The following is a 16,396-nucleotide window of genomic DNA, read 5'->3' on the forward strand; positions in this document are numbered from 1 at the left end:
CTTTTATGGGGTTGTAGGTAATGTGGATGGAATGAAACAAAAGATGACCTCATGCTGAATTTTCTAGGGACAACAATGCAGGTGCATTGGGAACAAGATCACGTTCCAATAATCAAAGTGACTAAAGTAATCAAACACTGTGATCACACAGTGGATCTGGGCAGAGATCTATGTACTAAAATTGTTAGCAGAAAAGAGCTCTAATTAAATAATACTGTCAATGTGGATAGCTTAGGGTTAACTAAGCAGTGAATCTGGATAAAAGTATAGGCGCTGTAGATTATATGCTTGTATGACAGCTGGTGGAGCCATGCAAGTGCACTAGAATCTCAGCTATCATGGAAGAACATGGTCACTGTGAAGAAAAACTTGCAATTGTGACCCAAGCACATTGTGACACAACGATATGTGCCAGAACTCGTGCACAGGCTGTCAGCAGGAGCCTGAGAGCTGCGATATGCCTGCCCATCTGTCACGGAGTTAACGAGATCAATCTACACCCGTAACAGGGGGCGGTAGGCCCCTGCCCTCCCCTCCTCAGCCCACAAAATGGGAAGGAAGGGAGGAAAACAAAAGAACAGCGGCAACAATCTATGGAGGAAAACTTATTTTACTAATTATGATATTGGAATGCAAGATAACACAATATAATACAATCTGATTGAAATTGAGACTAATAAATCAAATAAAATAGGAGAGAGAGAGTTCCCGATACCGATTCAAACCTGAAAAGCTTGGAACGGCCAGGAAAGCACCTCCAGCACCCACTGCCAGGCAGTAAGAGACCGCCCCACCCGGAAGGGCCAGATCCTATGACTTCTGTAATGTATAGGGATAGGTGCCTGGAATTGGAGCATTAATACTTTAACTCCCAGTACACTACATGATGTTTTGATGCGGAATACTGAGAACCAAAACAAAACAAAAACATAAAACCATGACATTCCACCCCTTATTCTACATCACTACATCATGCTTAATTTATATACATATATATAAGCGAAAAAGATGATTAAAATGCATTACACACACGTCTATATACATATACATAGAATTATCGACTGCACTCCCCCAGCATCAAGTTTCCTTGTGGTACACATTGAACATCCCCGTTTTTTTGCATTACCCACCAAGTGGTCCCAGGTCCCTGGGCAAAAACAGTACCACGGAGTGGGTTGCCCTTTCCAGAAGCTGGAAGAACCCAAACTGCTTTTCCCAACATGTTCTTTACATGTACAACAGGGACTTTATCTCCGTCTACGGTAAGTAGGGAGCTGGATTGGGTAGGACCATCACGATTGATAGATCCTCTGGTATTGACTAACCAGGTGGCTTCTGCCAAATGCTTCTCCCAGTGTTTAAATGTACCGCCTCCCATTGCTTTCAGCATAGTTTTTAACAACCCATTGTATCATTCAATCTTACCTGAGGCTGGTGCATGGTAGGGAATATGGTAAATCCACTCAATGCCATGATCTTTGGCCCAAGTATTTACAAGAGAATTTTTAAAATGAGTCCCATTATCTGACTCAATTCTTTCTGGGGTACCATGTTGCCACAGGACTTGTTTCTCAAGACCTAATATGGTATTTCGGGCGGTAGCATGGGGTACTGCATATGTTTCAAGCCACCCAGTGGTTGCCTCCACCATAGTAAGCACATAACATTTACCACTGCGAGATCGTGGCAAGGTGATATAATCAACCTGCCATGCCTCTCCGTATTTATACTTTAGCCATCGCCCTTCCCCCCAGTGTGGTTTCATCCTTTTGGCTTGTTTGATTATGGCACATGTTTCACAATCATGAATAACCTGTGCAATAGCGTCCATAGTTAAGTCCACCCCTCGGTCTCTAGCCCATTTATGTGTTGCATCTCTCTCTTGGTGTCCCGAGGTCTCATGGGCCCATCGAGCTAAAAATAATTCACCCTTGTTCTGCCAGTCCAGGTCTATTTGGGCCACCTCAATTTTGGCAGCTTGGTCTACCTGATGGTTATTTTGCTGTTCTTCTGTAGCCCGCCTCTTGGGCACATGAGCATCTACATGGCGCACCTTTACAACCATATTCTTTGTTCGGGCGGCAATATCTTTCCACAATTCAGCAGCCCAAATAGGTTTACTCTTTCTTTGCCAGTTATTTTGCTCCCACTGCTGTAACCATCCCCATAGAGCATTTGCCACCATCCATGAGTCAGTGTAAAGATAAAGCATTGGCCACCTCTTCCGTTCAGCAACATCCAAGGCCAGTTGGACAGCCTTTACCTCTGCAAATTGGCTCGATTCTCCTTTTCCTTCAGTGGCCTCTGCAACTTGTCGTGTGGGGCTCCACACAGCAGCTTTCCATCTGCGATGCTTTCCCACAATATGACATGATCCATCTGTGAACAGGGCATATTTCTTTTCATTTTCTGGTAGTTCATTGTATGGTGGGGCCTCTTTTGCACGCGCTACTTCTTCTCCTGGTGATGTTCCAAACTTTTTGCCTTCAGGCCAGTCCATGATCACCTCTAGGATTCCTGGACGGTTGAGATTCCCCATCCGCGCTCGCTGCGTAATCAGTGCAATCCACTTACTCCAAGTGGCATCGGTAGCATGATGGGTGGAGGAACCCTTTCCCTTAAACATCCAGTTCAGCACTGGCAGCTGAGGTGCCAGAAGGAGCTGCGTTTCAGTACCGATTACTTCAGAAGCAGCCCGAACCCCCTCATACGCGGCTAAGAGCTCCTTTTCAGTTGGAGTGTAGCCCTCTTCTGACCCCCTGTAGGCTCGACTCCAGAATCCCAGGGGTCGGCCTCGGGTCTCTCCTGAGGCTCTCTGCCACAAACTCCAAGTGGGACCTTTCTCTCCAGCAGCAGTGTAGAGGATGTTCTTTATACCCTGTCCCATTCGTACTGGCCCTAGGGCCACGGCACGGGCTATTTCCTGTTTAATCTGTTCAAAAGCCTGCTGCTGCTCCGGGCCCCATGTAAACTCATTCTTCATTCGCGTCACATGATAAAGGGGACTTACAATGAGGCTATAGTTTGGAACATGCATTCTCCAAAAACCCACTATGCCCAGGAATGATGGTGTCTCTTTCTTATTAGTGGGTGGAGACATGGCACTGATTTTGTCAATCACATCTGTTGGGATGTGACAACGGCCATCTTGCCACTTTATACCTAGGAACTGAATCTCCTGAGCAGGTCCTTTCACTTTGCTCCGCTTAATAGCAAAACCAGCACACAGAAGAATTTGGATTATTCGCTCTCCTTTCGTGAAGACTTCTTCTGCTGTATCGCCCCACACAACGATATCATCAATGTACTGCAGGTGCCTGGAATTGGAGCATTAACACTTTAACTCCCAGTACACTACATGATGTTTTGATGCAGAATACTGAGAACCAAAACAAAACAAAAACATAAAACCATGACACCATCCAAACAAGGTGCGAACTTCAGCATCTGCTTTTGCAAGGGTTCAGATCCTAGACTAAATTAGAGGGGGAGGGAAGTGACTATAAAGATGGTAATTAATGTAACAGCCTGACTTAATTTGCTCCCTGAAAAGGAAATCAAAATTAAGAGCTGTTAAAGCATTTATTACAATATGCTTAGAACACATAGTAATGACCAGATAGAAGCAGAAAGCTGAAAAATAGAATTGCACATTTACAAATTGTTACTATAAAAGTGAAATGGGAGCCTGCATGGGTAAATAGTAAAAGCTGGATAAAAAAATAACAGAAAGTAGCATGCCTTGGGAGTGCAAGAGAAGAATTAATCAGAAAGGTCAGGGAGAAAACAGTGAAAGCCAAGGAAGTGACATGGTATTTAAGAAGGATTTTAATTATTTCCACAGCAGGAAAATTGCTCAAAGAGACCAAGGCTGAAGTACAAAGAATGATATTAATCCAGGAAGCTATTACAAGAGAGTTGATGAGACCGATTTTATAGCAGGCAGGACTCACAGCCAAATTAGAGGCATAAGAAAGTAGGACAGGGCAGGGATGAAATGAGATCAGCAGCTGTAAGCGGAGTATTCAATTAAACAGGAACAATTCAATTCGAGCAACAAAGGAGATAGGAGCTTGGAGAGACAGGTGGGTTCATAAATGGCTGATTGAAGATCTGAAGGAGCTTAAGTTTCAGAGTGCTCACTTCATGCAATAGCTCTTCTGTCTCTTTGTTAAGTTCATCCAACTGACACAGAAAAATTTTGCTTCTGTGCTATGTTACCTTCCTCGAAATGATAGTGGGAGCATGAAGAGAGAGGAGACAGTAAGTTGCTAAATCAGCTTAACTGTTTCACAGAATCTTGTGCTAATGTCCTCAGGTTGTGACTGTGCTCTCTGGGGGAGAACAGGAGTGAAAGACCAAGCAGATAAGGCGGAGAGGAAAAGAAGCATCAGTGGGTATCAGTAACGGCTGGGAGGTGAGGTCCAGAGAGAGGGTCAGAGTAAGACATTTATGACAGGCAACTGAGAAATGATAGCATCAGCAAACTTAGTGTGTTAGGAAGGATGAGAATATGAAAAGGGTGGAAAGAAGAAAAATCAGAGACTTCTGAAGTTAAACTTCTCTATCGTGAATGTGAGCTGGACTTAATTCACAAGCTTTATTTGTTTGATTGACCTAAAAGAAACAATGCATGGGGGATGCTTGTGGATTATCTAAAGGCAGTAGTATAAATACACAGCAAATATATGTTTTTCCTGAAATTCTTTGTCCTTCCACCTTAAGCATTTTACTGCCTGACAGTAAGCTGTCAAGCACTAGACCTTAGCAGCCCCTTTTGTTCCTCTGCTTAAGAATGAAACGCAGTATCTTGAACGCCCAGAGGGTGGAAAAGCTAATCATTGGCTCGAATTGTGGCCAGCAGTGCAGGCCCGCCTCTTTGGCTTGCGCTGACAAGCTGTTTATGTTTGTGCGAGGCCGCTCTTCAACACAGCGGCCTGACGGCCGTAATGGGACCAGCTGAATGCTGCTCCTGCCTGGACTCTATGGAACTGCAGTAAGTAGCCTTCTGACTCGCCGCGGCTTTTCTCATAGGACAGATGTTTCAGCAAGGCAGATAGGTACTGTTGGAAATATCCAAATAATTTTGTCAGGACGGTATCTCTGATAAAAGCAGATTTTATTTGCCATTGCAATGGCGGGCGTCCCGCAAGCAGGAGCGCACCTATGGACACAACATGACAGCCTTTATACCCTGTTTTCTCCCCCTTGCCTCCCCCCTGCCCTGTTTCCCCACTGGCTGGGTACTCCAGGTTCACAATCTTATCAGAAGATTTACATTTGTTATTTACTTGTTAATTTGTTTGTTATCTGGTGTCAGTCAGCAGCCATCCTGTTGTTTCCAAGATGTCTCAGCGCTCTTCTTGTCGTAGTGATATGGTGATTTGCTTCTAAGTCTTCGTTAAACAAGGAGCAGTGGAGGGGAGGGGAGGATGCCAGGCCTTCCGATGTCTCTTCAGGCGCTTCCTCGGGCATGCCATGACTTGTTCTCTGGTTTGATCTGGTGCAGGATATTCTTGCAGTGTGTATGACAAAATATACATATATACACCTATATACAGAGCGTGCGTTCCTTATCTAGAGGATAAGTGATGTTAACTATCAGAGATCTTCCCCAAGTTAAGCAGAAAGACTCCCAAAAAGAACTATGACAGCAGAGATCATGAAATTAAATAAATAAATAAATAATCCAATTCTAATACAGAAACAACATTTGATTCCCACAGTACTGTCATACAGAGAGGCAGCGATTAAAGTATTTTCTCCTGTCTGGAGTAAGAGTTACTGCTTTGTATGCAGTGTCCTGGTTACATTTCAGTCTCAAAGGAGACCTTCCTGAGAGGCAAGAGGGGATAAGTCAATAAGGATACAACCCATTTAAACTTGACAGTTTTATATATATATGTGTGTGTGTATGTGTGTGTATGTATATATACATATACATACAAGATTTTAGCTGTTTAGCATCTAATTCTCCTTTTTAGTGGTGTTTCCAGTACTTAATTATCCAGCTGTGTCTCGAAGAGTAGCAGTTTTTGCAAGGTCATAAATGACATTGCATGAAATGGTTAGATATGAGATACAGTAAAATGAACGTTGTCCATAATGCTGATAGATGCTGTTGTATTCTAAGATATGCCTAGCTGTAGAAAAAGCCAAGTCCTGTTCAGAGATTTCAGTCTACTTCATTGGCTGCTATTATGAGAAGTTAACAGCTCTATAGAACAAAAGACTGCAGAGGTGGAATGAGCCTGACTTTTGCTTTTAGTGCCATTTTTGATGTTCAAAATTTTAAATATAGTAATCTGTTTGGATAGTATGCTTCAACTTAATCCTGCATATCAAAAACTGATGGACTTTTCAGACTTTCTCTCTCATCCTTTCCACCAGCCAAAGAAAATCATGTCTCTATCACAGCTGAGCACCATGCAGAATCTCAGACATTCTCTGCCCCTAAAGCTTTGATCGATCTAAATTTAATGTGTTAGCTGCAGAGCTCATCTTTAAATCTCCGTTTATAAATGAAGAAAATAGAAATATGACAGATTAAGTGACTTTGCTATGACTATAGAGCGTAGTAAGTATCATCACTGAGCAGTCTAAGGCTGCTGGACTACATTATTTATTTTTCTTCCTTTCATTTATTTTACAAAATCCTACTGGATAGTGCTAATAGTAATTTCTAGGGATGTCTCTGTGTATCTCCTGAGGTTCAGATTGGCTAAGAAAAATACCTTATACTTTGGCTGCTTATCTAAACTGCTTTGAGCTTGAAACTGAGTGGAAAGCATCAAACAGACCAAGCTGTATTGTTGGTGCTGCTTCCCTTTTCTGGCACGGCTGGAATTGCCCCAAATGGCACAACTACAGCAATTCAGTATTGTCTCCTTTCTTGAGGACCATCCTAGCAATGTTGAATTGCTATTGTGGTCTATTTCTTCAGCTTCCTCCTGAACTAGAGGTGCTAAGATCTGTTCTGTTCAGGCTTTGAGTTCAAGATACCTAGGAAAAAAAAAGAGAAGCTGTCACTGTATGTGTGTTCACAATGCCTGTTTTTAAAGTAACAGAACTAATACAAGTTTCAATTACATTCCAGTTAGCCTTGGATTATAATAATAATAATTAAAAAAACAAAACAAAACAAAAACAGGAGAAGTACGATGCCGTGTTCTTTCTAGCTTGCCCACACTGCCCTCTGTGGATGGGCCCAAAAGGAATGTTCCCTAAAAGCTGTGCATTTTTCTCTGCCCTGATGCTCATGTTTTGGGGTTTTGCACTGTGTCTGCAGACAGCCTGAATGCAGTAGTAGACACAGTCACATTTACAGTATAGCTGCAGTCATGCTGTCATTCATTAATACAGCAGTTGATGGAGGCTATTAGTTTAGGGGTGACCAAAACCCTGACCTCTTACTAATATACTCATGGTTACCAGGTTATGAAGCCCATAAAATTGAATATAGTAGTCTAGTTTTCTCCTTCTCTGCCCTTGACAATGTCAGCTGAGCTCCTGAAACTGATCGATCTCTTAGGAAAGAACAGCTCCCTAGATTAATACAAGTTTTGAGTTGTAATTTATGACACTGAGCATTCAAATTTCTAGTGAAAACAGGAGGCTTTAAAGGTGCTTTTCCGCTGAGGGCTTCATCTTATTAGTGTGTACTCTACTGATGCATCTTATATGCATGACATTTAACAGTTAATGTTATGATAAGAGAGACATCAGCTGTTTGAGTCTGACCAGAAAAGTGAACTGTCAGGTAAAAGAAAAAATATCTAAGTGCCTGAAAGAAGCAGTAGCAGCTTTCTGCCAGGTATGGGTAGATTTCCATGTAAAATCCCTCACCGTCAGTACTCAGGTATCTCTATCCACTGGGATAGAGGCAGGGGTTTGCAAACAGTCCCTCCTCAGTTTCTACGGATAGACTGTCCTCTCACTTAAATCTAAACACTCTGACTAATATTCTCCTTGCTAACATGGAGGATATTAGCAGCCCTGAGGAGGAGGGTTTGGGAGTAGATTGAAAGTCTCACCATGAGCTGGCAGTGTGCACTTGCTGCCCAGAAGGCCAAATGTATCCTGGGCTGCATCAAGAAGAGTGTGACCAGCAGGCTGAAGGAAGTGATCCTGCCCCTCTATTCTGCTCATGTGAGACCCCACCTGGAGTAGTGCTTCCAGTTCTGGGGCCCCCAGCACAGCAGAGACAGAGATGTTGGAGAGGGTCCAGAGGAGGGCATGAAGATGATCAGAGGGCTGGAGCACCTCCCCTACAAGGACAGACTGAGAGAGCAGGGGCTCATTGGCCCAGAGAAGAGAAGGTTTTGGGGAGACCTTACAGTGGCCTTCCAATACCTGAAGGGGACCTACAGGAAAGCTGGGGAGGGACTTTTTACAAGGGCATGTAGTAATGTGATGAGGGGAAATGGCTTTAAACTGAAAGAGGGTACTTTTAGACTAGATATTAGGAAGAAATTCTTGCCTGCGAGGGTGGTGAGACACTGGAACAGGTTGCCTAGGGAGATTGTGGATGCCTCCTTCCATTCAAGGCCAGGATGGATGGGGCTGTGAGCTAGTGGAAGATGTCCTTGCCTATAGCAGGGGGGTTGGAACTTAATCTTAAAAAGGTCCCTTCCAACCCAAATGATTCTATGATTCCATGAATATTCTCAACCTGCATCTACACCTGTGAAAGCTTTTAATATCTTTAATTGTATATATATTTTTTTCAATCTGTTTTCCTAGGCATTAGATCCATTTCTAGGTAAGGAATGTTGTTCCCGCTAAAGAGCATCATGCTACTTGGTCATATAAAATGAAAACTATGGCAAGCATGCAGCCTTTTGTGTTTAAAATAAGAAAAATAGAAAAGATTGTTGTAGTCAGATCTTTCTTGAACATCAAAAGCAGAGGGTCTCCTGCTGTCAAAGTTTTTTTTTGTTTGTTTGTTTTTGGTGGCATTACTCAAATAAAGTACTGCATTTAGGAAAGAGAACAATTTTGAATCTATAACCTGCCTCAAAATTCACCTCAAAGGAAGAGTAGAAGCTTTTCAACCAGGAAGTTGCTACAAGGAAACATGGGTCAAGGCAGAAAGAAAAGGGACTGCTGCGTACTTTCCTTGCATGTGGCAGAGGGAATTACAGTGACTAAGCTGCTTTCAGGCCTACGCTGCTTTAAATGCGTTTAACAGGCTCCAATGGTCTCTTTGACTTCTCCCCCTCCTGTTCTGTGTACCAGGCCTTTAAGCTGGCAGAGAATGCTGAAGGAAACAGGCATCAGCAATATGCAGATACTTGTATTGGCTCTGCTGTGTTTTCATGCTTGGAAGATGACCTCTTGACCTCCACAGGCAAGCTCTGTGCTTTCTCCTTACTGGAATCACTGGTTTACAGGACGGAGCTGTCTGCATTGTGCATTGTTTTGATAGTGTGGGAAAGGCACAGTTTAGCTAACTAACTTCTTCTAGGGTATGTACAGAAGTGGTATAAAATGAATCACAGTCACCAGAGGGCCTGCCCAGATTCCTCTCTTTAGCTCGCCTCTCTCACACCTAGAAAACTAACTGTGTCCCAGCAGTGCTTCAGTAGGCAGAAGATAATATAGATGCCACTATTCCTTCATCCACAAGGGAGCTTTTAAATAATTCAGTTTCCTTCCTTTTTGCCTGTGTAGTTGGGTCAGAGGTTTAAGAAAGCAGCAATTTCAGCTTGTAGAATAAAAAGACCTTATTTGAGTGGGCAGCATGCTGTGTTCTGTCCTGGTTGCTCCTGTCTAAAAAAATTATCATGGCTGTCATTAGCCTTTCCCTCTTATTGCTGGTTGTTCACAGCATGAGAAACCGAGAAGCACAGTACCCATTAAGCTTCAAGGCTGGCACTGTAGTTTCACTGATTAGTTCCTACTGGGGCTTGCTTTCTTCCTCGACCTCCTTCTCCTTGCCCAGTGTCTTTAGTGGACAATTTACCTAATGCTCCCTAAGGTATAGTATAATGCCCTAATCTACTCTAATTCAGATGTTACAGCCATATCATGGCATGGAATTCTGCAGGTCTTACTCTGGCAAAACTCCTGCTAATTCTATGATTCCATAATGGTAGCAGCAGACCTGGTTACGTCAGGGCTGAAAACGGGCTGTGAAAATCACAATATATTTTTGTGTGTGTGGTTTAATTTCTGCTTCTAATTGGGATGCTTAATACCCGAGCAGTACCTTTGGCCTTCTTTTCAATTAGTTTTTGAACATGTAAGAGTAAGTTGACAGCTATTTGATATGATTAGTGTTAACTCCAGCACTGTAGTATCTGAACTTTCAGCACATGACAGTTTTTAGACATTGCATTCTTGAGACTCAGGGTCTAAAGAGATTTTCCTCCTTTCCTCCATTTTCCTCATCATTTCTTCCTGATACCTTCTCTTAGGCTCTTTGAAATCTATGCTTGATTCTCATATACATTTTTTGATCCAGAGCTACACCAAAACATTTTCTTTGTTTCCAGTAGCCATAGAAAATGTAATGATTTTATACTCCAATACACAGATTGGAATATGTGAGCCAGAATTACAGTAGCTCTGGCAATAAGAGTAGGAAGACTTGCTTGTGTGGGTAGGAAGATCAGGGGAAACATTCTCAAATACATGCTCAAGTAAATACTGAAATACTTCACTTAGGATACCCTCAGCTGAGATTCCTTTTATTTACACCTGCTTCAAAGCCCTGCACCCCCTGCCGGGCTTGCACTCTAGATTTTAGTGTCTCCTAGCCTAAAACCCCTCACAGTTTGCCCCAGTTTCCAGTTCATTCTAGTTCAAAGCATCTAGGTCCGTGTTTTCTACGGCCCATGCCCCTCTACATCAACCACATAGTTCACAGCCTCTGCGGCTTTTTGCCACAACTCTTCTCTTCCCATCAAAGAGCTTCATTTTTCCCCAGGCATCCCAGATCCTCCCCTCCTGCATCTCTTCACTCCATGCCAGTTAAAATGCTTGTTCTGCTCACCTCACAGTCCTTAAAAGCTCCTCCAAAGTCTTCTGCTCCCTAAAGCAGTCTCCTCCTGTCCTCAGTCTTTCCCACTACATTCTGGTGTTTGCAGGTGGAGATACAGGAGGCTGTTTCTTCTCCCCTAGAATTTCAGGTTCCTCAGTGCAGGGATCTTAAGATACCTTCCTTTTTCTTCTTGTATTTGAAGGCAGAACAGCAGGGTAAGTTAGGCATATACTAGCCCTTTGTATGCTGTAAGAATGGATGTCTTCAGGCAAGGTTTGGAGGAAGACTAAGCCAGGAAATATTTAAGCGTGTTATGTTTTTTAGAAAATGTAGCCCTTCTTACTTCTCTTTCTAAATAAGCTGTCCGGTATTCAACACTCACCCTGTGGAACAACTTCAGCCCCACAGGGGCTTTTAAACTGTTTGATGTGGTTCTCTGTGTGCTCATTTCTTTTGTATTTCTGGTCACAAGTTAATGTTTCTTATTCTTCTGATTTTTCCAACAAAAAGGATTTGGACACATTACTTTTTATTCAGAACTTTTTATGAATGCAGCCATATGAAAATATTTCCTGGACACTTGCTTTTGAAAGAAAGCTTACTTCTGTAAGTGAAAGTTTGTAAAAAAAAACAAAACAAAACAAAACAAAAAAAACTGATACTGAGACATTATGGTTTAGTAGGAGTCTGGACTGACAGTGTGCCCCACGCAGATCCCTGCAGTCACAGATGTTAGAGAGAGCCGTTGTGAAGAAGTGGCTTAGTGCCGTGCTTATTTTCCCTTTTTCCTGGGGACAACCAGGGGCTACTGCAGCCTGTAGTGAAAATGTCACCAGCCTTGGGGCTTCTCTGATTACGACATCAAGGTTGTAATTGTCTGAGCTGTTTATTTGCTTTATGTGAAAGAGGAGCGATACTGCATTATTAAGCAAAATACCAACAATGCTGAAGCAGCCTACTCCCGACATAACAGTAGGAGCAGGCTGCAAAAGATTACCACAACATATTCACTTTTCAGATCATCACCTGACAACTAGGTGCCTTTCTAGAGGAGATCAGGCTTTTGCCAAACTCAGGTCTCTGGACAACAAGCAGAAACACTAGAATGAAATACACATTAAGTGAGGTCACTGTAAATTAATTCCAACTCAGCACCTGAACCTAGATCCAAGATATTTCATGTGCTGGTTTTAAAATGCTGGTGGTAATACAATTAATAATATAATTAATAATAATTCTTTAAAAATTGGTTATTGTCAGTGCTAAAATCTACATTATTATAATTGATCAGCAGTAAGTGAATTGAAGCTCTACCTTAAACTTCTTCAAGGGTGGATTTGTCTCAGATTATCTGACTTAGGATTTTTCTATCTGTACAAAGCATGCCAGCTTGTTTGCATCAGAAGATTCATCTACAACTTAAACTGTGACTGATTTGAAATCTATGTAAAGTCCTACACCAAATAGTTTACCGTTAGAATGAAAGGTGAGCACACAGCTGTGGTGCATCCCTGGCTTGTTAATCTGCCATCCTGAGTTCCCATCATCTTGGCAATTTCATAGATTAAAATTTTAAGGGAAGATGCTTCCTCCACTGAACTCAGACCTTTTGTGTATCACTTTCTTGGTATTTAAACTTCAAAACAACAAGACACAAAATAAATTGCTTTTGTCTATATCTTTACAGTACAGAAATTTCAGCACAGCCTCACTATGGACTCAATGGGAGCAGAATCCAACTTGAAAGAGGCATTTTCTACCATCTACCATGCATCATAACCTGTGTCAATTACTGAGGAGGGACAACATTCCTTGCATACAGTGTCATTTAAAAAAATCTTTCAAAAATTTAAACAAAAAGCTCTGTATAGTCAAGATTTAAACTGCATCCTTCTCCTTATTTTGAGAAAGCAGATATATTGAAGGTTACCCAGGAGATAAGTGTAAATTAATGTCTTTATTCTTCAGGGAAGTAAAATGCTGTCTGCACCAGCATCACAAACCGACAGTTGTAATTTGACTCTCCACTTCAGTACCACATCTGACCAAAAATGAATTTTTATTCCAAAGATAACAGCCATTCAATTTGTCATGTGCTTTATCAATGTGAATGGAAAGAGAGCCCTATATGTCCGGAAGGCCACACAATGGCTTCTCTGTTGCACCTTCATGAAACGTTTTTATCCCCGGATCTGAACTCTGCTCTTCCAGAGAAAAGAATCATAGAACCATCAGAGTTGGAAAAATCCTCCAGGATTGTCCTGCCCAGCTGTAACCAGGATCAAGTCCTTTTATTTTTGGAAAATATCAGTCCTGATAAAAAACAAGAAGTAGTGGGTTCACTTCACTTGATCACTAACTGAGAAAAAAATAACTCATCTCTTACCCTGTTTACTGATGTATCAAAAAGATATCTTTGCTTTAGCTGATGTCTCTGCATTTTGAGTGTTTCAAATTAATAGTCTCATTAGCTTTCTGGAGCAACTCTGATAAAACAGTGAAAAGTTTTAAGCGCATCTGGGAATCTTTGTATGGCTGAAGACACATCTTAAGAATGAGAATGAAGTCATGGAGAGGTAAACCTATGACAGGACCTGAAAGTAGCAGGTCCAACTCCAAGTGTTAGCAGTGGGGGAACAGAACAAAAGAAAAGGAGAAAATGCTAGAATGCAGGCCAAAGATGTGGTATCATTTAAGTTTTAGGACACATGAAATCTGTTGTCATGTACTTTTTGCTTGTGTGTCTAATAATATGGCTGAGCTGAGCTTGTGTGTAGTCTTACATTGGATCACAAGGTTGTATTTCACTTACCTTGGAAGGCTGCCTGTTTTCACAAAAGCTATGGGGATATAATATCTTTGAGAGTTCTGGCCCTCTATCAGATTTGATTGAAATTATTCCATGACTTGTACAGCTATTGAAAAGAATTTTAACAACACAAGCAAAAATACACAAAAAGAAAATTAGTTCATGGTTTTCTCCTTTGTATACTTTTTTTTTTTTTAGGATCAATCCAATCTAGTTGTATCAATCCTGGAACCAGGTAGAGGATCATAATCATGTAAGATGAGAAATTGAGCACATGACAAGAACTTGGAGTTTTGAGGCAGACTGTTTACAATGGTGTTTTTATTTTGTTAATGACTCACTGCTCTGATTCATGCTTTAATGAAAGCTGCCTCATTTAAAGATTCTCACTGTTTAGCTGAGTGAGATTATGCCTGGCAGAAAAGGTTGCAAAAGTCCTCTGGTGAAACTGAAGACTAAATAAAACTTGATATTTTAAAGTAAAAGAGTGCAAAAATAACATTATCTTATTTCAGTAATGCAAAACTTCTTTGTCTGACATAGACAAGAGGGAAATTGTTTCTCCAGTTTTTTTGTTAGAAAAAAAATGCAGTTTAATACTGACCTTGAGCTATCAAAAAAAAATAAAGTGTAGGCGCCCTTAAGCCTCTGGAACTTGGATTTAATCAGGGCAGTAGACCTTTGAATAGTTGAAAACAGGATATGAAAGTGGCTTTAGGAGTGCGGAAATACCCAAATAACTTGTCAGGGCAGTATCTCTGATAATAGCAGATTATATTTGCAATTGCAATGGTTGGTGTCCTGCAAGAGGAGTGCCTGCAGAAAACTGTCTTACATCTTTTATGCCCTATTACCTGATGATTATCTTTTCTTCCCCTGATTCCTCATTGGCTGAGTACTTCAGGTTCACAAATCTTCCCGACTAAACATACGGAAATATAAATTGTTTCTACCTAAACACATATATTGCTAATTATTTAACTTCTAACATTTGCTTCCATTACTTCTGGACATCTGCTCACACTTGGTTAGAGATAAATTTGGAAGGAGAATAAGGGGGAATATCTTGATGCCTGTCTGTTGCATCCCAACCTAGAGCGAGGGATATCTGGCCTTGTGTGGAGGCCCTGGCTTCTTTGATGTTTGTTAAGTCTGTTTTTCTTTTGCTGAGGGTCTCTTATCCAAACAGAATAGCCTTACAACCTGCTTTCTAGTCCGTAGTACTATAACCATACTATTTGCAACATTTAAAAACTACTGCAGTTTTGCAAGCTAGAATTAATCACGGAATTCAGCAATTATATTTCTAAAATATGCTACTAAAATATATGTTATTTGTACTTTTTTACATCAGCTGTTCCTAAGGACAAGTTACAAAATACAAACACATTGTACTCTACTTCTTCAGATCAATTCCCCCTTTTCAGTATCTAATGCAGAAACAACATTCCATTCATACAGGAGCTTTAAGCCACCAGCTTTTTCTGGGTGCTTTTAGAGATTTTGTTTGTGATGCTTTTGATTAAAATGCTCACTGTAATTAATGGAGAGGATCACCTCAGAGGCTTTCCATCAGGCAGCTCTTTACTAATTTTCATGAGAGGAAATTACAACTAAGAAACCTTTCTCACCTGGAAGTATGCGAGTCAGCATTCTGTTCACTGTCAATAAAAACCAGATTGTTCTAAATGACTTGCTAAACTATTGAACTGTTTTAAGCAATGCATAGTTTATCTTGTATTTACAAGCACATGCATTTATTATTAACATATTAAATGTTCCAGAAAGGCTGTTCATGCAGGCTCACTTTGTTTCTCTGGAGGGAGCGCTGCCAAGCACCTCCCTGGGCAGTGTGCTTCTCGTGGGGCCTGGGGGCTGCTGGTGGACTGTTAGCCAGCCCAGACACATGCGTGATAGAGAGTAGATCTGTTTATTTTCAAATCCTTTGTACCTCAGGTTACTTGCAAGGCTGGTGCCTGGGAGTTCAGCATAAACCAGGCTGTCTATGTTGCCTGCTTTGCTTGTAATTTGCAATTTGTGAAAACCTAATGGATGACTCTGTGCTCTGCAAGTTAGTGCAGAGATGGGAGCTTCTAATGTAAGAGCAGCTTTTACAGAAAACACTGAGTTAAGAAGATTCAGGCTCAAGCTAGGTTGCTTCTTCCCTCCCCCTCTTTTGTCTATTTTTACTGCAATGTTGGTATGTGTCCAAGGAGAGTCAGCCATATCACTCGGAAATACGAGGAGATAAACTTTCGACTGCTGGCTTTCTTCATGCTGAACAACTCCAGAGAAAATGAACAGAGAGAAACAAGAGAGATCTCTTTAAGTGTACTTTTTTGACCGTCTTCTCTGCCAACGCCACTGTAGAATACTGAAGAAACCGCAGAAGTCCTTTCCCAGCGTTTCTCTAAACAATGTAAGTTACTCTTTCACACGTGTCTCTAACTGTCCTTGCACTTTTCATGCTCTCGAGTGCTTTGGGAGATTAGGGGTTGAGCAGCAAACCCTTGACAGGAGCTCTGCTGTGTGGAGTAGTGAGTGATTTGTCTGCGTGTCTTTTCGCACATCCAGGGTAGTAGTAGTGGAGGTTAAGTGCCTTG

General features: G+C 41.5%; 2 protein-coding genes across 8 annotated transcripts in view; one reads left to right on the top strand and one right to left on the bottom strand.

The window, feature by feature from the left end:
• Positions 1-16,260, bottom strand: part of LOC146544387 (uncharacterized) — a 29,280-nt gene extending 13,020 nt beyond the window's left edge. The window contains exons 1-3 of the mRNA XM_085221923.1: positions 16,222-16,260; positions 14,648-14,715; positions 726-3,317 (exon numbers count right to left, since the gene is read on the bottom strand). Coding sequence (XP_085078049.1) covers positions 1,412-3,317; positions 14,648-14,715; positions 16,222-16,260 — 2,013 coding nt within the window. The 3' untranslated portion in view covers positions 726-1,411. The remainder of the gene's footprint in view (positions 1-725; positions 3,318-14,647; positions 14,716-16,221) is intronic.
• TRIM2 (tripartite motif containing 2) overlaps positions 4,874-16,396 on the top strand; it is a 67,085-nt gene continuing 55,562 nt past the window's right edge. For 3 of the 7 annotated variants that reach the window (XM_085221947.1, XM_085221951.1, XM_085221957.1), the window contains exon 1: positions 15,745-16,212. The gene's annotated coding sequence lies outside the window, so the exon portion shown is untranslated. Of the gene's footprint in view, positions 4,997-15,744; positions 16,213-16,396 lie in introns of those variants that run through there. The other 4 variants (XM_085221949.1, XM_085221950.1, XM_085221954.1 and 1 more) reach the window with 4 other exon arrangements.

This window comes from Meleagris gallopavo, chromosome 4 (assembly GCF_905368555.1).
Source record: "Meleagris gallopavo chromosome 4, MGAL_WU_HG_1.1, whole genome shotgun sequence".
In the NCBI taxonomy this organism is placed as follows: Eukaryota; Metazoa; Chordata; class Aves; order Galliformes; family Phasianidae; genus Meleagris; species Meleagris gallopavo.